At 51.2% G+C, this 25,973-nt stretch overlaps 1 protein-coding gene and 1 long non-coding RNA gene across 10 annotated transcripts; one reads left to right on the forward strand and one right to left on the reverse strand.

The window, feature by feature from the left end:
- RPH3AL (rabphilin 3A like (without C2 domains)) lies at positions 1 to 25,919 on the reverse strand. 9 transcript variants are annotated; one of them, XM_015880710.3, is made up of 9 exons: positions 25,838 to 25,919; positions 21,892 to 21,975; positions 20,961 to 21,104; positions 19,896 to 20,025; positions 16,913 to 16,999; positions 10,861 to 11,035; positions 6,720 to 6,827; positions 6,424 to 6,555; positions 1 to 1,586 (listed from the first exon to the last, which is right to left on the reverse strand). In XM_015880710.3, the coding sequence occupies exons 2-9, from the start codon at positions 21,966 to 21,968 to the stop codon at positions 1,552 to 1,554; spliced, it is 888 nt and encodes a 295-aa protein (XP_015736196.2). In that variant the 5' UTR covers positions 21,969 to 21,975; positions 25,838 to 25,919; the 3' UTR covers positions 1 to 1,551. The 9 variants fall into 9 exon arrangements, with proteins under 9 accessions (XP_015736196.2, XP_085378196.1, XP_015736195.2 ...); XM_085522070.1 differs by having other exon boundaries at positions 25,740 to 25,840; XM_015880709.3 differs by lacking the exon at positions 25,838 to 25,919 and adding an exon at positions 25,586 to 25,680.
- On the forward strand, positions 3,173 to 4,048 carry LOC116654259 (uncharacterized). Its single transcript, XR_004309353.2, has 2 exons — positions 3,173 to 3,303; positions 3,868 to 4,048. It is a non-coding gene; the product is annotated as an uncharacterized LOC116654259 (long non-coding RNA).
- Positions 25,920 to 25,973: the final 54 nt, after the last annotated feature.

A 25,973-nucleotide genomic window follows, 5' to 3' on the forward strand; every position in this document is an offset into this window, starting at 1 on the left:
TTCCAGAGCTAAAGCTTTATTGTTTCCAGTAGTAAAACACTACATAAAGGTTATAAGGGAGGGAGATGAGAACAACAAAACAATAAAAGCAACACAAACAACTGGAGTAGACTGAGCACCATGTGCTGAGCCCTTCTTGCCTCCCTTGAGCCAAGTGAAAAGACATCAACTGGTGCAACTTTAGGACAATATTCCAACCAGAATTACAGAATAATACAGAGAGAGCTGCAACAAAAGGGAAGGAGATGTTTAAAATAGAAATGATACGCACGCTGCTGAGTGTGTGCATCAGTCCCATTGGGATGGGCCCAGGTCATGTTCTCCTGGGCTGGATCCTTCCCTTGACCCACGAGGAATCTTCCTATAGATGGCAGAATGGTCTTGATGACCAGGTTTAACAACCACATCACTGGGAGCATCCCTCAGTGGAGAACAAGCTCATCCCTTGCTCTCTTCAATACCAATGCTGTGAAATCCATGTCCAGACATTTCTCTTCCTGCAATCTATGTCACCCAAAGGCTTCACCTTCATTTACCAAAGGGCAGAAGCATCACGGAGGAATAGTTGGAAGGTGTTTCCCAGAAGCGTTAGCTGGAAAAGCAGTAGGGGAACAGTGCTCTGCTGGACCAGGTTTGTTTAGAAAGAAAGTCAAGGATTGATTTCCAATCTCCTGTTAGAGTATTCCAGCACCCGATCTCATTTATCTTCATACTGCAGCCATTTGTAAGAGCATATACTACATGCACACGGAGAGCCCAGCAGCAAAAGAGTACTGAACAAAAGAGTAATAACCAAGGGAACAGGCTGACATTAACAGGCACGAATTGCTTTTAAATCCACGACTGAAGAGGGAACTTTTTGGAATCCTTCATTTCTTCAGCAAAACACAGGTCAGATCCAAAGCATTTCATCAAAATGCACAGACTCCTACTTGCTTCGAGTGAGCTTTTGTTCAAGCCTTTAAGGATCTAATTGCTCTAGAAATGTCGGGTAATTTGATTCTTTTCATCAGCCAGGTCTCAGAGGGGGATTGTCCATCCCAGGAAAGCAGCAGGACTGGGGCAGAGCTCTCAGCCTGACTCATCTTGACACCACCACTACAGCCAGATGCTCGAGACTTCCAGGAAAAAGGCACAACACAGGCCCCTGTTTGTGCAGGAGATTACAAGGTGCGCACGTGGGAGGAGAATCTGCAGAGCTTAAAGAGGTAAAGTAATTGAAAAGCTTTTAGCTGATTTGGGCAGCCAGCTGTGGGTGTGTGTGTGTGTGTAGGGGGGTGTTCTCCCACCCAGAGCTGCAGCGTGTGCTTTGCTCCTGGTCCTGCTGCATTACCTACAGTGCAGGGTGTGATGAAGCTGCTTCACCATGCCAAAACAGGAGGCAGGGCATTGGGGCAGGGAGGACAGGCAGATGTGTGCTGTTGTGTTGCTGGTGCTTGGGCAGAGTTGGCTTCATCACAGTCCTCATTGGCACCAGGCAATGTCCACAGTGAGGCCTACAGGAGGGGGCAAGTGTTGGGTTCAGGCAGCTCAGCTCCATCTTCACCTCCGTCAGCACCGTGTTCTGGTGTGGGTGCGCCGTTTGCCTTCAAAATAAAGACAAGCAGAAGTTAATGTAGAATCATTAAGGCTGGAAGAGACCTCTGGGATTCCCATGTCTGATCCTGGTCCATGCAGTGACCACAGTCCTTAGTGGTCACTGCAGGATGGGGACACCCCACCTCCCTGGGCAGCTGTGCCACTGCTTTGTCGCCCACTCTTATGTTCCAGCCCCTTTGCCTGCCTTGTTACCCTTCTTTGTGTGAGAAGGAGTGGAGAGAGTTGATAAAAGTTATCTGAGATTGCTTTTAGCTCCTCGGTGCCATTTTAAGAGCTTCCTAAAAATAATAATGAAGAGAATGTCTGTGCATCATTACTCTGCACGCTGTCAGCAGTCAGGGCCCATTAAACTTTATTAAAGAAAGAAAAGACAGGCAAATTGGGAAAGGAGGAGAAAGAAAAAGCGGTGCTGATGGAGCTGGTGTTCTGGTACATCACTCAGGGCAGGCAGAAATCCAAAACTCAGCCCTTGAGGTTTCCAAACAGCACCCAGGGAGCCAACCCTGCCCCAGCTGGGCCAGCATGTGTGTGGGATGATGGGCACAGGACAACAGGGCTCATGAATAACAGAATCATTCAGGTAGGGAAAGACCTCTCAGATCCCTAAGTCCAACCCCACCATGCCCACTGACCACAGCCTTCTTTGCACACCCCCATGGTTCTCAACACCTCCAGGGATGGGGACCTCACCAAATCCCTGTGCAGCTGTGCCAACCCACTGTGACTTTTCAGAGAAGTTTTTGCCAATATCCAATCTGAAGCTTCCACAGTGGCTACTTGAGACCATTCCCTCTTCTACATGGAGCCCAAAGGGCCCTTCTCTGAGCTGAATGGGACATGAATTAGGCTGGTTCAAGGAGAGACAACTAGGCACTGCATGGGAGAGGCACAAAAACAGGAGCTTAATCTCCAGCTGCAGACTTCTTTCCAGATATATTGTGTGAAAGAGATGAGAGAATGAGTCTTTGTCATTCCTCTGTTTTCAAGGGAAAAGCCTTCAATTTAAAACTCCATGGAGAATTACAGAAATGGTGAAAGTAATTCATTTATTTTTTAAGCAAAGAAAGGCTTGAGAACCTGACTTCAAGGCGAGGCTCAAAGCACTGGAAATGTTTTGGTTCTACCACTGGAAAATGAAAGCATTTTAATTCCTTAAAGCATGGAAGGGGGACATTGGCTTCTTCTGAGGTTCCTATTAAGCAGCACATTGTACCTAAAGCACAAACCCTGAATCACTTCCTAGCTCTGTCACTACTGGAAGACATGTTTTATTTATCAATACAGCGGGGTGGGTTGGTGCTCTGCAGCACCGATAGGGGAAGGCAGACACAGCTCAAAGCTTCTCAGCCATGAAGGCACAATTCAGTCTTTTCTGCTTGCAGAAGAGGGATGGTTCATCCTCAGCAGCAGGAAGGCTCAACCCCATGACAATGGGACACAAATGGGGTGGGAGAGCAATTAAATGGGGAAGAGATGGCAGCAACTTTCTTGCCAAGCACAGGAAAACAAAAGTCACCTCCCCAAAGACTGTCACCAAGAAAGTCATTACAGAAATTACTCTTTCATTTAGAGCCTAATTTCAAGATAATTTTGTTGTTGTTTTTTTTTCCCCTGCATGGAATGAATGGAATGAAATGTTACCTCCCCATCATCCCTGAGGGAGCAAACCGGGCATCCTGAGAGACAGAAGAGAAGGCAAAGAAGGTGGTAATGCTTTAAACTTCAAACGTGGTCTGAGAATTCCCTGCCACAATGAGACAGGGCAGCTCTGCCCATCTCCTGTATTAGCAGCATGTATGTTGACTCTGACCCCAACCAAGGAGGCACTGAGGCACAGAGGGAGTGACACCACCTCCTTCCTAAACCTAATCAGTTCCTGAAAGGTGGGGAGTAAATCTCCCCAATGGATGAGTGATGGAGCAGTGCTCCCTGCCCAGCCCCGTGCAGAGGGATGGCACCCCAAGCTGCAGCTTCAGTGCATGGGGAGAAGGGCTCTGCTCAGAGCCCACCTGGCTCTGCCATCAGTGCTCAGCTCCCATACACTTCATGTGGCTCTGTTTAACCGCCAGCTGCAGCACCGCTCTTTAAGTATTAATGATTTAGACAACATGTTGGCACAGGAGCAGAGATGGAGAGACTGTGATTTGCACTCAGATGCGTGCTACTAATTAGCTCGTCTTGTGGCTGCTTTGCCACACCGAGGGGAAGTACAAAATTCACCTTTTTCCAGCCCTACAACCCAACCCTCTCACTTTACTCTGCCCACAGACCACCTCAGTGACCCCCACTTGGGATTCACCCACTCCTGTGCCCTGCAGTGAGGACCCACCAAAGAAGAACTGCAGCCGATCCCCTGTGCTCTTAATCAGCTCCGTGCAGCAGCCAAGCCCCAACCCAAAGCTGTAATCTCCATTAAAAGCTCTCTGTGGGCTAATGAAATCCATCAAAATATACGGCTGGTTTCTTTGTTTAATGCTGTTTAATTTTCCCTTTCGTTAATAAAAACGTCGTAATTAAGAACAGGGAGGTTTTTTGCTCTTCTCCCATCAAGGGAACAACACATCAGCTGTGCAGCCAAAGGAAAAGGAGTCTTACCCAGCCAGGCAGGGGCAAGGAAGGGGAAAAGGGAGAACAGGCATTTCTTATCTGCAATTTTCCTTCTCTTCATGATAAAACACTCTTCAGCAAAACCAGTGCATGACCTCCCCTACATCCATCCACCCATGGTGCTCAATGGAAAGGAAGGCAGGAGCCACAGAAAGAGGGAGAACAGCCTGAGAGCAGGCACAGTGCTTAAGGTTGGAGGGCACATCCGCAGGTCTTCACCTGCAGGAATTGGAGCTTCACAATGAGAAGAGACATCAGGACCCAGAAAACGCCTCTAAAAACAAGCAGTAAAAAAAAAAACACAACAGCCTCTGGCAGCTTCTCAACTCACTGCTCTCTTCTCCAAGTTTGGCTCAAGGGCTGAGGTTGCCTAAATCCCAGTGCAGCGCTGACAGTGAGTCACTCCATGACAAAGCCCAGGCTTCATTATCTGCCTCACCAATCCAGGGCTGGAGCACCGTGCTGGAAACCTGCAGAACTCTTCCTAACAGCTCCTTGTCTTCCCTTGGCCATGTTGGCTGCGTGACCACATTGCTGTCTTGGCCTTTGGACCTGAAAAGCTCAGGACTCTGCTTGCAGCATCACTCCCTACAGCCTCAGATTTAAGGGTGCTGAATGGTTCTGCCACATTGTGCTTGAAAACAGAATGAGAGCAGAGGTGAGAATGAGAAGGAAGAAGAAAATCACTACCAAAACAACACCTGAGGTGCTAATATAAAGCAAAAACTGCTCCCCAGATAGCACTACAAAGTTTCAGAGACAAGAAGCTACAGCAAGATCTGCCTTTAACATCCTCATGGTGCCACATAGCACAAAGTGTGATGCACCTCCACCTGCAGGCCCTGGGCTGAGCAGCCCCTCTGCAGCATCTGGGACATAAACAGCCCCAGCCAGAATGAAGCTCTCCACCAATATTGTGGCTGATTTAACCCTCTCCCCAGCAGGGTGCCCTCTGCATTTCAGGGGTTGTTATAACTCGACTCAAGCGAGCATCACGATTTTCAGGTTTTTTAATGTACATCCACACTGCATGGCATTTTAGCTCCCTCCTGCCAGCAATGAGTGATCCCACTGGAAAGCACTGACTCCTTCTGCCAAGCTTTGCCTATGAGCTGCTGTTTGCACCGTCATGGCCAGGCAGCAGCCAGCTCAAGCAGCAGGAAAGCTCCGAAGTGCTGAACCCTGTACAGACAGCACCCAAAACAGCCATCACCCGCATCACAGCACAGCCACAGAGCACCACGAAGTAGAACATCCACCAGCAGGGTCACACAGCCCTCCGTCCCACAGAGCAGCCCACAGACCAGCACTCCATGGGAACCTAAAGCCAGCAAGGGCTTAAAAATAAACCACCGGTCTGGGGCAGCAATGTAATCCAGAGGATGGATGGAGCAAAAGTACCACTCAGCTGAATTGCTTTGAAAGAAAAACAACAAAAACCACCCCCTAAAATTAAAGAGAACTGCAAATCCCTGAAATTTGCCTTCAGTTGATGCTGGCTATTCCTAGCAGGCAGCATGGGGAGGGGAACCACAGCTCTATGGATAAATAAACCTGCGCTCCCCAATCCAATTTATACCCCAACACGTGCAGCACAAGAAGGGCTTAAGAACAAAGCAGTGGCAGCTCACAAGGTACAGGAGCACTCTGGAGGGAGCAGTGCTAAATGATAACTCAAAGGGTTATGGAATACATTAGCAGGAACCGCAGAGAGAGCACATTTGCATCTCTTTCAGCTGCTCCAGATCAGATGTGATGGCAGCTCTGCTCTTGCAGTCACTTAATTGTTCCAAGGTTGTCAAGGGGGAAAGGTGTCTTATTCTTTTCCCCTTTCACTGCAGATCTTTGGAAGTAGCCACGCTCATCTTTAAGAGCTATGTAACATTAGGAAGAATTTCCTTCAGTTTCATACAGCTGCTGGATTTGTGCTCTGCTTTGTGCAGATGTGAGCTCCTTGCAGGGGACAGCTCGAGGCTCCTGGTGCTCCCTGGGCTGGCTGCAGGCAGCTCTAATTCCGGGCCATTACTCACATTGCAGAATAGGTTCTGCACAACAGGAGGAGGGAAGGAGTGAGCTGTAACACCGTGACAGCGCCTGCCACCAGCACAGCAGGGAGAGATGATGCCAGGCCACAGAGCTGCACCTCACAGTGGGCTCAGCTTAGGGGGACGGCAGACCCCAGTCAGGGACATGCCCCAGAGGGAATGCTCTGCTTACCTGGGGCTCTGCTGCCGCTGCTGTCATGCCCATCTGCTGCCTGGTCACTATGGCAGCTCTCTCCCTGCTCGCTGCCTGCACTGCTGCGGCTCCCAGACACCCTCATGGGAGAGCCGGGCTCCCTGGAGAGCACTGTGGGACACAACATAGAGTTTAGCAGGGAAAGAAGCAGATGGGGCCAGGTCCTAAGAGACCCACCACCAGTCCAACCCACTGCTGCTGAGTGATAACAGGTCAGCCTCCTGCAACCAGTGGCAGCCAAGTGGCAAAGCCCATATGGAACATTAGCTCCTCACCCTGTCCTGCTTGCTGCTTTCCTCCTGGAGAGTCTTTTGACCCTGCAGATGAAGGTCTGTCCTCCTGGCTGGAAGAGCTGAGCTCTGAGTCGCTGTCGCTAGAAACCACTGTGGGAAAGATGAGGGGGGAGGAGAGAGACAGTTATTCACAATGTTCATAACACTTACCAAGAGGGTGCCAGATGGATCCAAATAAAACACGAACAAATGCTGACTCGCTGATCACATCTCCCTCTCCAAAAGCAGCGCTACCTGCAGTTCTCCCACAGCTGTTTGTGCTTCCTCTCAAACACCAGGCATATTTTTTCCAGATGATTTACAGCTCAGCAGCACACACCCCAGCGGTGCCAGCACCTGCAGCAGGTGCACACACCACCAATGCTCCCTTCGTGGTCCCATCCAGGATCTCACTGCTCCCACTGACTCACATGCACACCAGAGAGCCCCTTCCTGCTGCAATTTGCTGTCTGATCTTAGTGGCCTGATCCAACCTTAATAACTCCATCATTCTATGCTACTGGGTACAAGGCAGGGTCCTGGCTCCACAGCAAGAGGATTTATAGTTGGTAATTCAGGCTGCAGATCCAGCCCTGGGCTCCTCTAAGCTGCAGAACCCCTGCAGAGGCTCCAAGATCTAAAAGGAAGGCACCAGGTAAATACAAAGCACATCAAACAAGAAAACCCCACAGTGATGACACAAAGAACCCAACCTTATCAGCCCACCCCTCTCTGCATGCTGCCCAGAGCTACATTACTCATATGCCCCCCAGCTCATATGCCCCCCAGGCAACAGCATCTCCTCTTCCTCAAGGTGACTCTCCTCCCATTCCAAGGTCTCTCTGCTTCCATGAATCCCAGCCCTATTCCTGCTGCTTCTTGCCCTCCATGGTTTCTACAAAGGCTGACAGCTTCATTTAAACAGACACAACCCCCAGACCAGCAACTTGCTTCCACTTCTCCATGCTGTTATGTGAGCACCTCTCCCCTCCTTACAGATAACTGGGCTGCCAGCTCTCAGTGCAAAATGAGAAAGGTGTTTCCCATCAGCTCCCAGGCTTTGCTAACAGCCTGATCTCAGAACAGAAGTGCTGAGGATGGAGGTACCCACTTTGCCCCTGCACCTTGTAACTGGTACAGCCTGGATTCATGCTGCTGCAGGGCTGTGGTTGCAAAGGTAGAGGCGTCAGTTCACCCCTCTTCATCAGCACTAAACATGCAGCCTGCTGAGCTGCAAGCCCTTTACCACAGCCCAGCACTCACAGAGCCACAGAACTGTAGGGGTTGGAAGAGGCCTCTGGAGGTCACCCACTCCAAGCCCCTGCTAAAGCAGGCTCCCTACAGTAGGTCCTACACAGGTAGGCATCCAGATTGATCTTGACTCCAATCCTCTTCTTTTTTTGCTTCCAGAACTCACAACACCCATCACTTCCCAACAGCTCCTTCCTCCATGAATCTCTCAAAAAATGCTGGAAGTCAGGATTTATTTAGAGAAGGCCCCAATGAATCAATAGAGGTGACTTTAGCTGCCTACCCTTCTGCCACTCAGCAGTTCAGAGTGGTCCAGCGCAAGAGGAGAAAGATATTAATGACAAGGAGGCACCTGCACCACAGGAGCAGCCCTGCCTGCTCTCATTTCCTCTGCTGCCAATAGAAATGTGTTTTACCCACTGCACCGATGTCTCCCTTTAAGGTAATTTTTCTCCCAAAGCTCCCAGACCTTCTGCTGGCACTTCCCAGAGCCCAGAAGTCATAAATCTGCTCCACCAGCAGTTGCTGATGTATCAATAAGAGTCGTTGTACTTTTAGAAAACAGAACAGATTTATTCCCCTCCATCTCCAGCTGATGGAGAAAAAAAGCTCATAAAAATAAGAATAATTAGAAAAAAAAAATGCTAAAAAAGCCAAAATTCAGCTTGCAGCAAAAGCAATATCCCCACGGAGCTGGGAACAGTGGAACAACTCCCTCCAACACACACCTCAGCCTCCAGCAGCACAGGGAGCAATGGGGACAGCTGGGCTGGGGAGGCAGCACCCAGGGAAGGGAGAAATAAGCTGGGGTTCAGCTCTTGTGTTAAATGCATGCATCTGGCATGAGTATGGCTGCATGCAGTCCTCATGCCAAGCACTGCAACAGCTTAGGGATCATGCTTCCTTATTTTCCTGTTTCCATGCAGTTGCCTCCCATCCTCCTGCAGAACTCAGAGCTTGGAGCCCTGCTGCTGGCTGCTCCCCATCCCGCCTGACCCGGTGCAGAATCCCACCCACATTCCACCACATGGAGCAGAGCTGCTCCCCCAGCACCAGAAATATTACTGCTATTCTCCCCACGACAATACATTTGTGCCTTAACTAATAGCAGAGTTCCCATGGCAACTGCTTGTTTATTACAGAAAAACTCAAGGCAATGGCAAATCCCAGCGTTAGCGAGAGCGAGAGAAATAATGGGTGTATAAAAATAAAACTTCTTCCTGGTGGGCTGGCTCTGCTCCCAATAGGCACATTCCTGCAGTCCCTCAGTCCTGCAGCAGCAGGCACAGTGGGGACTTCCTGAACACCACAACCATCACTTCCCCTAAAAAAGAGGCACTTAAGTGTCATCCTGCCCCTGCTGAAAGGCTGCATGTGGAGGGACATCACTGCTCCACTCTCCTGGGCTTGCCAGGGGACATCATAGAATCATTAAGGTGGTTGGAAAAGACCCCTCAGATCCCCAGGTCCAATGACCATGTCCCCCCAGTGCCACATCCCTGCAGTTCCTGAACACCTCCAGAGATGCCCATCACCTCCCTGGGCAGCTGTGCCACTACAGCACCACTCTTACTCCTAATATCCAACCTGACCGTCTCTGATGCAACGTGAGGCCACTACTTCTCCTCATATTGCTTGTTACAGAGCTACATCACATCTACATTGAGAAGGAAAACCTCCTCTGCTCATCACAGCCAAAGAGCAGGTTCAAAGGAGGAGTGACATGTACAACCTCCCAGCTTGTGTATCCCAGGGATGAATTACAGCCACCAATGTCCACTGGAAGCCACCCAGAGGACGGACAGCCTAGTAGAGAATAATAAGGGAAGAAAACACCACAAAATAAGCCCATAAATCAGTATCATCCCACCCATAAAACAGCAGCCAGCCAAAACTTGGAGCACAGGGAGAAAGACAGCTCAGCACTCACACCAAAGCTTACCAAAGGTAACTGTGTTGTCCCCACCTGCACCTTCTATGGGAAAGTATTCCCCCAAAACAAGGCTCAGCTACAACTCAGGACAAGTCTGAGCTCAAGATCTTTGACTCGTGATGTTTTCTTCATCATGTGCACACAGAATGCCTCATCAATCAGTTCATTTGCTAAGACAGCCCCTTCCAAGTGTCTCCTGGAGGGAAGCACAACCGCCTATTGTTGATCTAATTTGCCTTTAATTACAAAAGTTACAGTCGGGTTGGGAGTGCTTTCCTAGTTGGAGCCTAAAGAGAAGCCTTGTAAACCTGATCCTCCGGAGTCCTCTCTATTAAAAGGTTCTTTCCCCCTGCAACACTGATAAGATTTAGCTTGATGTGGAAGAGCGTACGCTGCCAGTACACTGGAGAGGTCTTCTCCAATTGAAGGGGCCTAATAGCAAAAGACAGAAGGGGAGACAGGCCAGCCAGATCTGTTAATGCACACCAGCAAGAAAGGAAGAGAAATCAAAGCAGACTGGCAGCAGCTTTAATTCGGCAGCATCCATCCACCGCTGTGCTAATGACCCTGAATGCTCAGCTCCTCAATGCCGTGCTGCTTCCCCCCAGCTGACTCCAGGCACAGCACTGGAGTGGGTGTACGAGCAATGACAGGGCGGACAGATGGAAGCGAGGGGGGGGGAAAGGCCCTACAAGGCAGCACTGTGAATGGGAACCGATAGGGCAGCGATCCAAGATGCCACATGTGATAAATCGGTCTACTTCAATCAAGGTCTACCTCAAAGAACAAGGATGGGAGTGCTGGAGCTGACAAATTTTCAGGCTTGTCGGCACTCCAGCCCCAGCCCTGATAAGTTAAACAGCTTTTCCAAGGTGTATATGGAGAATAACTCAGCTGCAAAGCTCAGCCCCCTCCCCGAGGTCCCTACCATTTGCTGTCCTCGAGGAGCACACAACCAACCTTTACCCCTGGCCCAGGTGAAGGAGCGGCCTGTCCCCACGCTCCCTGTCTCCAGCACAGCAGCCTCGCTCTGCCAGGGCTGTGAGGGCACCTCACCAGCTCTGCTGCTGCTCTTCAGAGGTGTGATGTACTTGGGCAGCCCTTTGTAGAACCACGCGCCGGACCTCTTCCAGACCTGTTGGAGACAGAGACACAACCAGGATGAACAAGTGCTGTACGTACTGAGCACGCCTGAAAACCCCCAGAACACGAACACTCAATCTGACCCTGCAGCACAAAGTGAGCTGAGAGCTGGACTATAATATATCCTGTAAGAACACCCCCTACTCTTCAACTGAGTTTTAATGCGGCTCATGATGAAGAAGCTCTATTAAGTATATTTAATACAGAGCCTGCTGCGAGCCAAGAGGAAGGAGAGAAGATGGTAGCTCAGACAAGGAGAAATGGTCTCCAAAAACCTAATTCTTTTGTGCCTTCCAGCAGTCTAATAATGAGCTAATGAGGCAGCCAGGGTAAAAAGAAGTTAATATTACTATTTCATGCAAGGGTGTAGAAGCCTTGTACTTCTGTTCAGAGCAAAGGAGATCATAAGGGTTTCTACTTCAAGTTCTCAAAGCGTTTTATATGTAGCATCACCACGATGGCAGCAGGTATAAATGCAGATATCCCTAATTACAGCAATAAGTTTGCGGCTTGCATTTTAACCACAGGGCTTAATCAAAGCAGAGGGTAGCGACAACACCTGGCGCTCACGAACAGCTCTTTCAACACAGGCACAGAAAGTGGAGCACTGCCATCACCATCTCACTGATGGGAGGAGATCACTCAGCAGATTGCCTGGTTCCTCCTGCAGAGCCATCAACACAGAGAGCTAGAATGGTCGGGGTCATGAAACCCAGGTGAAAGCAGTGTGCACCCTGAGCAGAGGGATGCGCGGTCCCTGCAGGGCAGTGCTGGGGAGGAAGCAGCCTTTCTTGACAGTTGTTATCCAAACAGACCTTGCAACATCTGTAATTTAATTTGAAGCACTGGAGAGACCTATTATCTCCAGGCGAACTACAATTTCAGCAGAACATAAAACCAATCAGACACAGCGAGGACTGCGGTAAGGAAAGGTTGGTCACCCCCAGGCTTCTCCCATTACCCCCAAAGCGAGCCCAGCTAGAAAAAGAGTTCAGTGATACAACACGCCCAGCTCTTATCCAGTAATATAACATCAATTCCATGCATACAGACTCACTTCTAATACTTCGCTCTCATTACAGCAGTACTGAAGTTGTTTTCAGATCAGCTCTGAAATAGCTGCAGCTTTAGGGAGATGCTCTCCCCTGCAGTAACTCAGCACATTGCTCCCCTCAGGTTTCCAGCCCATCTCCCCCCACATAATAACACACGTTTCCAGTGCTGTTCTGCACTTGGGCACGCAGGTTGGGTTCAGCCTGCATCCATCACAACGAATCGATGCCGCTGACTGCTCGTGATGCTCGTTTCATTGATTGCCAGAGTGGCCCAACAGCAAAGCTCCTACTTGATTTTAAATTAATACATCTATAACGGTGCTTCAGAGTCCTGTTTATTAGCAGGTTTGCTCTTTGCAAAGAGAAGAGTTTTGCTCTCACCAGTCCTTGACAGAACAAAGATGTGCATCAGTGCCACCCCAACCCAGGACGCAGAAGCCCGGAGCACAGAGGATCTTACACGCAGTGGCTCAGGAGCAATCCTGCTGCTTCCCAGCCAAGCACAACAGAAATCCATGCTAAATATCGACTGCCTGCAGGCTGCTGTCCTTCTGCCTCCCCTGATGCCTCATCTACCCAAAAACAAAGTGTGGGGGAAAGGAACTGCTTAAGCAAGAGATCCTCTTTGCATTGCTTTGAACGATTCAACAGCCATGACGAGACTGGAGAGCTCAATGCGTTTTGTGACCCCAACAACACCCCCATCACAGCTGCACCGATCCACCAGCACAGCCACAGGATGAGGCTGCATGCTGGCACTCAGCAGCAGATGCACACGTTATCCAGCATGCTCAGCACAGCCGGCAAATGGAAAATCACCGGGTCCTGCTGACACCCCACTGAGGGCTCTGCAGAACTCTGCCTTCCCCCCACCCCCTCTGAACATGTGGGCGCTGAATGAGCTCCCAGCCAGGCCCAGCCTTCGGGCTACCATACACCACCATTAAGGTTGGAAAAGACCTCTACCCAGTCCAACCAGCAACCCAACCCCACTGTGCCCACAAACAACACCCCCAGCTCTGCAGCCCCCATCATGCAAGAGGGAATATGCTGCTGTGAGTTCCTATGGGCTCTGTCAGCAGAACAAAGCACACCTGCAGCCCAGGAGGACATCGTTGCCATTGCCCTCACGCAGCACATCCCACCCGCCCGCTGCCACGGCTCCGGCACGCAGCAAACCGCTGGCAGGGAGAAAGAGAGCGCGCTCCTCAGCCTCGTTATTTGCATTCATCTGCTTTTCCATAACACAGAGCTTTCCAATTACATTATTTACAGCAATCTGTTGTCAACTCCCACATTCGGCACTTGAGGATGAAGAAAATTAAAAGGAGCTGCAATTGTTTGGAGCTTTGTTTCTGGAATAGCAGAACGCATTTCACCTCCGACCCCAACGTCCCTCCAGCAGCAGTTCCTGCCATCCTCCAACCATTTATCACTCCTCTCTCAATCACACTCCATTCCCCCCCCCCCCAGTGGTTCTGTTCTAAGGACACTATTTTGAGTCGACCCACTTGCTGCCACCCCCCCCCCCAAAATAACATGGCTATCTACTGCTGAGCCCTCTGAATTGCAAACAGGTGCACATCCATTCCATCCAGAGCCACCTGAAATAAACACTCCCCTCTATCAGCACAGTGCTTGGTCATGCCAGGCAGGAATAACCCTGAGCTAAGTTACTTTATGATGTTCAAAGTGTACATGGGGAAAAGGGAAACCCTGGGGGCAAAAGGGGAGTTGACGGCTCCTTGTTCCAGCACAGCAATCTTCCTTTCCTCTGCACGGTTTATTCTGATAAACCCAGAGATGCAGCCAGCCATGAAAATGTCATTTAGCAAAGGAGAAGAAATTAAAGGGAAAACGAAACACAGGGGCAAATTAGAACTTGAGCAGGTCCCGAGAGCTGACACTCTCCTTCATGTTTGATGGGGTTTAAAAAAAGCCATCTCCCCCCACCCTACTTTAACTGTTTTCATTATCACTACAATTTTGGATGTGTCAATTCAAATGTAAATGTGTATGAATGCTTCCAAGAGGGTTTTAATTACGATGATAGCATCGCTAATTATGGATATGAAAAAAAAAAGCCATTATATGAAGCGGTGGTTCAGTGAGGTGCTGTGCACAGCCTGCTGCTATCAGCCAAAACATGCAGCAAACAATGCATGCCCGACCCTCTGCATTTGGTCTCCAGAAAGGCAATGTAAGGTGCAAAGCCACGAAAGACGATGCAGTACACAGGGAAGGTTCTATCCCTTCAAAAGCAGACTTCTAATGGATGGAATTTGCTTCTCTTCCCTCACTCACATGAGCAACAAAACACAAGCCATGGAGGCAACAGCTCTGCCACACTCAGAGGATGCTGCAAAGGAAAATGCCCACAGAGCCCTAGAAGAACAAAAGGGTTTTTTTAATGAATGCTTCTGTAGACACTTGGACAAGCAACTTCTCCAATAGGCTGCTCCTGGCTTAGCCATGACTGTCTTATTTCAGAGGAATCTGCTGCCCTTGGGGACGTTCCCTTTGCCAGAAGGCTCTGCCAGGTCCCAGCATGGTGTCAATGCAGTGCTTTCCCTCTACATGCACACATCACACCACGCAGACCCAGCACAATGTTTCCCTTCTGGATGACTGGGATGCGGGCAGTGAGCAGAATCCATTCATCACCTCCACTCAGAAAATCAGACAGTGTCAGAGCGACTCAGCTCTCTCTGCTATGCAGCACAGCATTCCCAGTGGAGGTTTTCAAGGAAACAAAGCAGCAAAGAACACTTTGGAGCTGCCGAGGCCAGGATTCCCAATGGGATCTGTGGGCACCGAACACTTGACTCCCACTGAAAAACTGATGTAAACAACAGCCTGTTACTTTAGTCTTCATTTTGACCCCAGCCACACACTGATGGTTTAATCACAACTGAAGCCAGCACAGATTTTGTCCACACAATGAAGGAGCGAAGCAAATTACCGTGTCACTCCATTTTCACCAGCTTAAGCCAAGCCTACAGGGATAAATAACAACAAGGAAGATGGAAGGATGAGAGCTGAATGCTCTGGCTGTTAGCTCATGTATGTGAATGTCCAACACCACCTCCCTGTCTGCAGAGTCTGACTTGTTCCAGGAGGATCAGCCCCCACATTTGGTCACCAGAAAGGCAATGCAAGGTGCAAAGCCAAGGAAGGCAATACAACACAGAGGGAGGGAAGGAAGAAGGGCCACAACCTGCTCCCTCGGTGCATGGCAGGGGCTGAAGGGACTGCTATAGTCCAAGTGGTGAAGGGTAACAATGGCTTGCTACTGCATCACATGACCCCAGGTGCTTTTATGGGCTCCTGTCTGGATCCCAGGAAACAAAACTGGGCCAATTCAAAGGCCAGACAGAAACAAGACTGTGCGATCCCAAAAAACAGGTGTCCATCTGCACTCATTGATGGCAAATATAACCTTCAGCAATGAGCATGGCCAAATGGGTTTGGTCCAGAGCAGATGGCAACACAAGGCAGATCCAGATCACAGCGACAGACAGTGACAAGGAACTGGTGGTGAACATAAAGCTCAGGAGTAACCTGGTTATTCTGCATGGACTCTGTCCTATTGTGGCACCCAAAATGGCTTCAGGGATGAGACAGGCCACTGCAAAGAGGGAAGGAGACTGACCTGAACTGACCTTTAAAGGACTCAGAAAAAGACAGACGAAGCCGAGGGCTGTGAGGTAAGATGTGGGTATGTTTGAGCTTGTCTCAGGGGGAAAGTTCCATCTATTTTCATTACAGAAGTGCTCTGGCCAGATCTCTGAAGGTTACCGTACCCTGACACAGCCACACATAACACTGGATAATGTTCTCTGTCTGTGGCTGCTCATAATTTTTATAAGAAAGTGGAACAAAAGAGAAAGAAAGGGAAAAAAAAAAAAGCAATTAAACATTGAGGAGTGAGGGGAAAAAAAAGATACAAAAAGAAATGAGGTAACTTTCAGTTCCATCCCCATCTCCCAGCACAACATGGAAACTGCCCTGACCTACCACACTTCAGAATGGCCATCTGGATTGCACAACATCTGGATGAGTCAGTTCATTAAGCAATTAGCAGCACCCAGGGAGCAGGATGCCCTCTGTACGCCCCAGCAACCAAAGGTGGGCACAGCCCTCATCCTACCCACACAGCAGCTTTCCAGGTGCTCCCACACAGATCATCTCCTCCTGTTTAAAACCTGAGCTCTGCTACGCTCCCACAACTCCTACAGAAACATTCTCTGTCTCAAACACCTGCAGAAATGATCTCACTGCACTTCAGAAACAGATGGGACTGGGTGGATGCTGAAGGACCAGGAGGGGAAAATCCTTCTGTGATCATCAAATGACAGAGAAGCGAGCCCTGGGGATGGCTGGAAGAAGGAGGGTGAGGCAGGCCATTACTTTTGGCAGTGCAAAGTCAAGGATGAAGGATATAGAAATGCAGAGACCTGCATTAGAATTCTCACACAGTGGCAATAGGATTTTACAGGCAGGGTTTGGGAGGGTGGGGGGGACAGAGCTAAAAGCAGCAGTTGAGTTATTTTTAGAGGGACAAATATTACAGCTACACTATAGATCTCTCCAGATGTACTAAAGAACCAACGTTAGCCAGGTTTATTTGCATGGAGCCAGAAGGAAAACAGGAAACTCCACAAAGCAACACATGGGGCAGGGGACAGTGCATTTATTGTCCCCATCCCATCTCAGAGCTGTCACCACCACGTGCATGGCCTGAGTCCAAAGGCCCCATCCAAACCTCTATCCCAGTGCAGCCCATGCTCTCTCAGCACACTGCTGCATTTTACCTCTCTCTGTTCACTGCAGATCTTGCACAGCCAAAGGGGACGTTTCTGGGCTCCAAAGGTTTCGATGCCACATTTGGTGCAAACTTTCTGAAAGAAAAGGGGGGGAAAAAAAAGGTGGTGTAAGTGACTGCCCACATCCATACAGCCCTCAGCAGAGAAAGGCTGAGAAGCACCTGCCCCACCAGATCTGTTCTAATGCATTCCTTAAAGTAAATAAACACTGCACAGTTCTCTTATTTATCCTGGATAAGAGCATCTAAAAAGATGCTGCATGTCAATAGAGGTGCAAGACAAAGGCGAACTTACAGCACAGCCCTTGGCTGCGGGTGAGAAGAGAACCAGCACAAATCAATCCTCACAACCTACAGACACTCCCAGGGCCTTTTTCTATTCCTCCAAATCCTAAAGCCCAGTCGCTGTGGTGAGGAAAGCAGCTGCAACCAAGCACAAAACAAGCACAAGTTTGTGCAGAACCATAAATCCTCTCCACCCTTCCCTACGTACAGCCTGAAACCCCCCAGCTTCCCTTTGGTTTCAGCAGCTTGGCAGTATTGATTTGTGGCTGCCGAGGCAGCGGGCACGGATGCACATTGCCTGAGCAGAATGCTTGATAGCAGCACATGGCAGCTTATTGCTGCACGAGGGAACTTTCACGTCTCCACCAGCATTATGAGCCATTTACAACCCCAATCGCTTCACATCATATAATGAAGAGGATGTGTATCATGCTTGGCTTGCAGTGGGGTGAGGAATGGGATGAATTCTTTGGTTCTCACAGAGCAAAAGCTGCTCACAGCCTAGAGAGCAAAGGCTGGCTTAGAGAGATCCAATGGCAGAGGAATATGGGGAAGCCTAAGTGCTTTGGTGCATGGATATTCAACATGGTGCTGCCCAAGCCAACAAGTGCAGGCTGCAAGTGGTACTGCAACTATGAGGCACCTTCACAACTACCCCAAATTCTCCCTTTTTCAAATCAAAGTCTGAGGGAGCTCCTGAGCCATAAATACCCAACAGATCCCAAATCCTGCACATATAGGACATTCAAACACTCCCTCTAGTGGGAGCTTCCAAGTGCTTTTATTCCCAGCCATAAATATTGGAACCTCCCCTCCCTGTGCAGCCTAGCTGGAAAACTGAGTGTCACCCACAGCCTCAGAAGACATAAAAACCAAGGGCACTAAATACAGCCTTATTCCTAATTAAACACAAGATAAAGCACTTTCTTCTCCTACTTCTTTTATGTGTGGTCCTGATGCCCTCCGCATGGTAAACTGCACATTATGCTCTAACTACTGCTAATGTTAACACGTCTGTGTTAGCAAGCATCTTTGTCTTGCCATAATGCATTTATTCCCGAGGTAATAAAAAAACAATATTAAAATCGTTCTTCATTTTGACCTATAAATGCTGAAGCAGGAAGTGGCACTCAGAAAATCCATCAGGCAACAAGAGCTATAGAGCCCCTATTCAGCAGAAGGGACTCATGGAAGATAAGTCCTCTGCTGCATCTCAGATGTATCGTTACAGCAGTCCCTGTCATTGGGCTAAATGGGTTGCAATGACTTTCCAATGAGATGGTAACAGAGCAAAGCTAGCAAGAAAAATACCAACTTATAAAATCCACTGCTTATAGTGCTAAAACTGCATCAGTGATGGATATTGCTGGGCTGGGGATGAGCTTTAAGTACCAGCCTGCTCTGCGTGCTCTGCTGAAGGATGGGCTGCTGTTGGCTGACACCAAAGCAGAAAGGGGACGAGCCCAGGGCACCCTGCAGCTTTTGCCTCCATGCATCAGTGCACAGGGCTCACAGGGCAGAGGTTAGCAAGTTCTGCAGCAACATGACCTAGCTGGCTTCAGGTGAGAGCAGAACGGCCACGGGAAGGAGGCAGGAATACAGCACATCCTGTTATTCTGCATGCTTGAAAAGCAGGAAGCAGCCAGCCGCCTCCTGTCTGCCCAGCAGCCCTTTATTCTCCCCAGGCACGTCTGCACAGAGCCCACGCTCCTCTCCAAGAGCTGTCCTGAAGATCCCCTTTATGCCAGACCCTTTGCTCCCCAGTACCTTTCTGCTGCTTCCTTTCCCAGCCCTTCCTATAAGATCTGCTTCCCTCCCAGCTGAGGACCCAGGGGGTCACAACTGGGTGTTTACCACTGCCTTATGCCTGATCCTGTGCATAACCCCAGGCTCAGCCACTTCTGAAAGCAGGAGCCAGCAGACTCAGTCCGGCAAATGCAGCATGTATGGAGGGATGCTGGCACCTTGCAGGAGCTTCTCCATCACAGCTGCCCAACCACGGAGTTCCCAGCACATGGGACAGGAACAAGATATTCTCAGAGCATCCACAGACTGTCTCAGTGATGAGGTGGGTGGCATAAGCAAGAGTTCCCTTAGCTGTAGTTCCTCTGGGACTCACAGAGTGCCCTCACCACACTGAGGAAAAGCCACTTACAGAGACATCTCCCCTGGCAAAGATGGCCTTCAAGTGCTGGAGGAGCAGCCTCCCAGCGGAGGGAGGATCAGGTGGTTGCCTTGGAGATCATCATCTCCACAGCAGTGAAGCTTAACCCCTGCTTGTCTGGGATCCCAGGCAGCAGTGCACATCCTGCAGGGGGTGGGAAACACAGTGGTTTCCTCTGCATGCTGATTCTCCAGCATCTGCACAGCCTTCCCACCGTCATCACACCCAGCAATTCAGGTGTCAGGGTCAGAAACTTCACACTAGTTTAGAACATGAATCACAGAATCATGAAGGTTGAAAAGACCTCTCAGATCCCCACCCATCCCCACTAACCATGTCCCTATGAGCCACATCTCCACCTTTCATAGGTCAGGCATTCCAGGATCATGAGCAACAAGGTAAGCAGAGAAAACCCTACAGCTTGACAGCACCAATAACTATGAGAACCCCACTGACAGATCCATCTATCCACCTTCACAGAGCCCTGCTGGATCCAGGCAGGATCCCCTGTGAGCAAACCCACCTTTTTGCAATCCTGGCAGAAAACTGATGTGCTCCCCAGCAGCCCCAGCAGCTCACTGCACAGCAAGCACTGCGACAGGCCGTTCCCCATCACATTCTTCCTCATGTTCTCCAGCCGTTCCACCAGGCGCCTGCAGGGAACAAAGCCAAGCAGAGGCGATTCCAGATCTACAGGAAGAATGCATGGCAAGAACCTGTGGGTATGTGCCCCACTCAGCCTCCCCTGTGCAACTTTGGGCCCTTGGCTGGGACTGAACGTGCTTTCTCTTCAGTCTCTGTACTCAATTGTTTCCTCAGGCTCGTTATTAGGAAGTATTTTGCCTTTGGATGAGTGGTGCTGCAGTGGCACAGCTGCTCGGGGAGGTGGAGGAGTGCCCAGCCCTGGAGGTGTTCAGGAACTGCAGGGATGTGGCAGTGAGGGGGGTGGTGGTGGTCAGTGGGCACATGGAGTGGGGTTGGATTTGGGGATATGAGAAATCTTTCCCAGCCTGAATGATTCTATGAGCTGGCTCTTGGTGTCCCTGCTTTGGGCTGACTGCAGACCCAGCTGAGGCCAGATCTCCAGCAGGACTGAGAGCAAATAGAAATCTACAGCAGCAAAAAGGGGAAGGGTGCCAGTAAATGAAATAATTCAAGCTAACAAACCCCTTCCAGAGAACTCAGCCAAGTAGAACACAAATCCATTCACTGCTCCAGGCAAAATCCCACAGGGCTGCTGCTGCAGGCAAGGGAAAACCTGAGCGTGCTGCCAGGGACGGAGCCATGCTGTCCACCAGCAGTGATGATGCAGCTGCACAGCTCTGCAGTTCCCTGAGCACGTTCCACAGCCACTGCCCCAGCACAGGCACTGGGTCAGTGGCTGCAACCACAGCAAGCCCCAAGGCTCCAGGAGGGCAAAGGAAACCATCTCCCATCCTTGCCAGTGTCCATTGCCTCTAAACAAGCAACATGGCAGGAGGAAAATGAGCTGAAGGGATGCTCTAAGAGCTGAAGGCTGAGCTCAGGCGATGGGAGAGCTGCACCTCCATCTGCACTGTTTCCATAGGGAAGGAAAAAGCAATTGTACCCAATGCGCTGCTGCTCCACAACGTCCAGCTTCTCTGCCTTGCGGATGACTTCCAGAATGACCTCAAGCTCCTGTGGGCTCAGAGCCTGCATCTTCCTCTGCTTCTCTGTCTGGAATGTGTGCACCGACCAGCCTGTCTGGAGCCTGTGGGGTGGGATGGACAGAGAAACTGAGCTGTGAAAGCAAAACGCCGCCGTGCCAAGCCATGCCCACCAACCACATCCCTGAGTGCCACAGCTCCACAGTTCATGATCACCCCCAGGGATGGTGGCTTCCCCCTTCCCTGGGCAGCTGTGCCACAGCAGCACTGCTCCTTCAGAGAAGAAATCTGCCTGATACCCAGCCTGTCTTTGCAGGGATGGACACTGAATACCACATACACCCTCAGTAGACTGCAGCACACAAGGACTATGTGCACTGTCTTCCTTCCAGTGTCTGAAGCCTTTAGGAACTTCCCTCCGTGCCTATGTACAAAGCTGACATTTCTCCTTGGCTCGCTCAGAGCTTTCACAGCTCAATTAATTACTGTTTAGTAGGAGTTTAGAGGTCACTGGCTAAAGTCAGGGCTGCTGGCAGAACTATGGCACTATCAGGCCTGGCTGTTGTAATGAGGCACTCAGGTGGAGGCAGAAGTACTCAGACAGACGTGGAACGACCCATAATCTTCCAGCAGCTGACCCCAGGGCTCAGCCAGGTGCAGTAGCAGCACCAGAGAAGCAAAGCATCTGAGAAAGAAAGGCAATTGTGGCGCTTGACTCATCCCCATCCCTTCATCTTTAGGTTACACAGTCATTTAACTTCAGAGGGAAATTAGATCAAGTGACAAGATCCTAAAACAAAAGAGCACTGGGGGGATGCTCCCAGCAATACAGAGGGTGTATATATACAGCTGTAGAAGTGCTGCTCTTCCCTTCAGCCAGCTGGGACTCACTTGGCACGCAGAGCCAGCTGCCGGTCATTGGGGCACACCCAGGGACCCGTCCCACTGCCAAAAATGGTGTCGGCCATGGCACACCTGGAAGGAGAAAAAGCACCGTGAGGCACAACCCGTCCCAAAGCCACGTCCCAGAGGCGACCCGCTGGCGTCACACACCCGCAGACAGCAATAAAAGCATGCCATCATCACCATGAAATACACGCCAATAAATAGCTCCTAACGCCGCACCGAAGACAAAGCCGGGAGCCGAGGTTTTATAGCGCTCTGCAAAAGGCCACGGGCTGTCAAGATCTGCTGCCATTTTTCATTTCAAAGCCAGAGGAAAGTGGTGTTTGCTACGATCTCTGCCCCGTCACCTCCAGAGCCCCAGCACTGCAGCAGCTCTGAAGGACAGGAGGACGTGGCGGCTGCTGGGTTTTCACCTCTTAATGGGGGTAACAAACAAAAGCCCACACGATAATCAGCACAAACAGTGGCAAGTCGCTCCGTTCGTTAAAGCTGCTGCTGTTAAGAGCCAGATATTTATAACACAGCCCACAATAGCAGCTTGTTTGCATGTGCTGGAGGCAGCACCTCTCCCAGCATTGCTCCTCCTGAGGTCACACCGGCACCCTGAAGGACAGCCAGCAGATTTTAGCAGAGGCACCGCGAGGCACCGAGCCTTCCTCCAGCTGGATCTGCTCCTTAATGCACACATTTCCAAGTATTAATACTTACCTTCCCCAGAACAGACACATGCCAGCTTTGTAACCATACCTGCTGAGCAGAGATAACGCGCTTAATGCTGTTTGGCAAACAACACATCAGATCCAACAGCAGCGAGTCCCACCACCTGCCAACCGTGCCGTAATTCCCAAGAAAACACATGTTCCAGCTTCAATTCACAGCACACTCACCCAGCACTGTGGCTCTGCGCCTGCACCCACGCCTGCTGCTGACACCGAGCTGCCGTGCCAGGCACAGAGCCCCGCAGCACACACAGCCTTGGCCCTTTTATAGCAGCAGCAGCTCGTGCAGATCGATCCAGCCCTATGCTGCAATCAGCCCCGGCACAGAGCGCTGACCTGCAGCCCATCTTGAAGGGTCAGCCCTAGATCACAGCACTGTAGGAAGGGACTTTTAAGGCCCTCTGGTCCAACTCACTGTAAGGTGCAGAGACACCCGTAGCTCCATCAGGAGCTCAGAGCTGCTCCAGCCCAGCTTGCCCTCCTGCTCAGGCACATGTGGGGCAAAGCACAGACCATGCACCACAGTGCCCAGCACCTGCAGGTGCCCATCTGGAAGTCAGCCCCAGGATGGGCACTTTGCTTTGCCAGCAGCTGCACAGACAGGGTGGGAAACAGCTGAATGCATCCCACCCTGCTCTGCAGAGCTTTATCTGCTCCAGCGGGGCTGAAGGCAAGTCAAAATGTTGCAGATGGCTCCGCACTTTGCTTCTGCAAGATGCCCAGTTGGATGCAAGTGTATCAGTGGAGGAAATGAGAACGTTGTAGTACTGCAGGCTCTGCTGGGTGGGAACAGGAACAGTAACAGGGCTGGAAAGAAAGGAACACACACAGCCAAAGGGCTGATGATACCAGAATGGGGACAGCACAGAGCATCCTCCCTCTTATCTCCGTCCAGGACACAGAGTGCAGCACAATCAGCCTAATCAGAAACACCGATAGCAGAACCAAGCTGGGCTGGGGAGCCATCTCCACAACCTGCAAGGGAGTCCTTTCCTTCCCATCATCCTCTGACCTGCTGAACAGCCCTCCACCTGTTTGCTCCTTTCCCTCTGATGGAAGAAATCAGGCGGAACAAATCCTCATTAAAGCTGCGTGCACCTGGCTGTGCTCAGCAGTGAGCTGGCAGCATCAGGGGGGGATGTAGAACCACACTGCTCTGCAGCTCCAATGGAGAGCAGAGGGGAAGCAGCAGGGCTGTGCTGGGGTCCCTTCCTGCTGGGCAGCCCTGGGGATGCTCCATCCTCCACCTCAAACAGTGGCTACATCACGGCAAAAGCTGAAAGGTTTTGCTGACATTGAGCTGCCTGCAGGTGCCCACAAGCATGAACTCACAGCCCTGCAAACACCACAACACCCTCCACAGACCCATCAGCAGCTCCCCAGCCAGCTTTCACAGCCTGGTTATTTCAGCTAAGCAGCTCCCAATCTGTTTTAATTTGTTTTTATAGGAAATTAATTAGGCAATTATTTTTCTTTCTTTTAAATACTTTAAAATGAAACCAAAACGAAGCAGTCACACAGGGCTGAGCTCCCACATCCCATCTACCTTCATTACCTCTCCTGCTCCAAGCTCATGGCTTCCCCCAGGACCATCACACACATCGGTGCCATCCCAGCCCCGTGTCCCTTCCAGCCACTCCCTCAGAGACGTGCTGTAATTACTCTCTGCTCCGGCACCAGACCCCATTATCCCCATAACCTTAGCAACTGAGTGAGTGCTCGCTCCCGTTGCTATGACAGAGGAGAAATGAGGGAGATAAGGGCACCGGGCCGGGCTCCATTGGTGCAGGAAGGGTTTTTGGTTGGCCATGAGGCTGCATGAAGGCAACAAGTGGTGTGACTATGCCCAAACACCAGCCTCAATCAGGGGCTTTGCTGCTCATAGTCACAGAACCATGGAATCATTAAGGCTGAAAAACAACTCTCAGACCCTCAAGTCCAACCCCCCCCCCCCCCCCCCCCGACCATATCCCCACGGCTCTGAGACACCTCCAAACAGGGAATAAAACAGAAGGTTCCCATGCCCCACAGCTGCTCCCCAGGCACAGCAGCAATGGCAGAAGCCCAACTGCATTAAGACGGTGCTTATTAAAGACATTACAAAGCAAAACGCCCTACGGGTCCATGCCAGTCCTAGGAGGGGGAAGATAAAATCAGCTCTACAGGAAAAGCAGCACACGGTACCAACGTGCCTGTATTAATGAGAGGCGCCCATTAAAGTGGCTGCTTGATATATGGTGAGCCACAAAGAAGCAGGCTCTGTCCAAGCAGATCTGCTTACCCTGAAGCCAGCAGTGCAGGGGAGGGCAGCCAGCACCGCTCCTGCCAAGGTGGGTCCGTACCCATCCAGCCTCGGCTCTGCCGGGTGCATAATTCACGCTGCTCAGCAATTTGAGTCACGTCCTGGAGCAGGCTGACCTGGCACAGGGCTCCGAGAAGCAAATTAGCATCTAAACGGCCAATTAGAGAAACTAATTTCTCTATGCTGATACACTCAGCCCAGCACGGGAGGCCCGGGCAGAACCCGCAGCTCCAGCCTCGAGTTTCTTAGAAAGAACTGGACGCAGACAGTGAAGGCAGAGCCAAGGAACCGCGTGCCATCCCAGCGCTGACCCCGCACGAACCAGGAACTGCCCCGCCAGCCGCTGGGGAAACGCCACCTGAGCATCCCCGAGGTCACAACATCCCCGCCGGGTTCGGCTGCTGGAGACACCCGGCCGCTGCCGGGGAGAACGAGAGGGAACCGCGGACTTTGACCCAGCGCTGGGGATGCGCGCAGACCCAACACCCCGGGACGGGCACAGCGCAGCGCCCAAAGGAGCAGGAGCGGCACCGGGACAGGCCCCGCACACCGCCGTCCCCGAAGCCCAGCGCCTCGCGGGGAGCGCTGCCTTCCACCCCGCACCTCTCGCCCATTCCCCGACCCTCCGCCGCTCCCTCCCAGCCCCCGTGCACGTCACCCGGCCGCGCTGCAGGCAAACTTGGCAGCAGATGACGGGACACCCTCCCGCCCTCGGAGCCTCCTCCCAGCGGTAGCACGGGGACCGGCACCCCGCCCATTAACCGCGATGGCTCCGCCCGAAGTCCCGCTCCCAGCGCCGGGCTCAGCCCCACCACCCGCAACTCCGGCCCCTCCCGGAGCCTCTGTCTGTCCGTCCGTCCGTCCGTCCGTCCGTCCGTCCCCTCGGGGGTGCAGCACGAACGGGACGCACCTGCACCGCTCCGTGCCGCTCCTGGAGCCCCCGAGAGCAGAGCGCCCCCTGGCGGCACCGCGCTGCTGCACCGCCCCGGACAGGAGCGGGGCGGGGCGGAGGTGGGAGGGAGGGAAGGGCACCTGTAGGGGAAGGG

This window comes from Coturnix japonica, chromosome 22 (assembly GCF_054131305.1).
Source record: "Coturnix japonica strain WE chromosome 22, WE-NBRP24, whole genome shotgun sequence".
Lineage (NCBI taxonomy): Eukaryota > Metazoa > Chordata > Aves > Galliformes > Phasianidae > Coturnix > Coturnix japonica.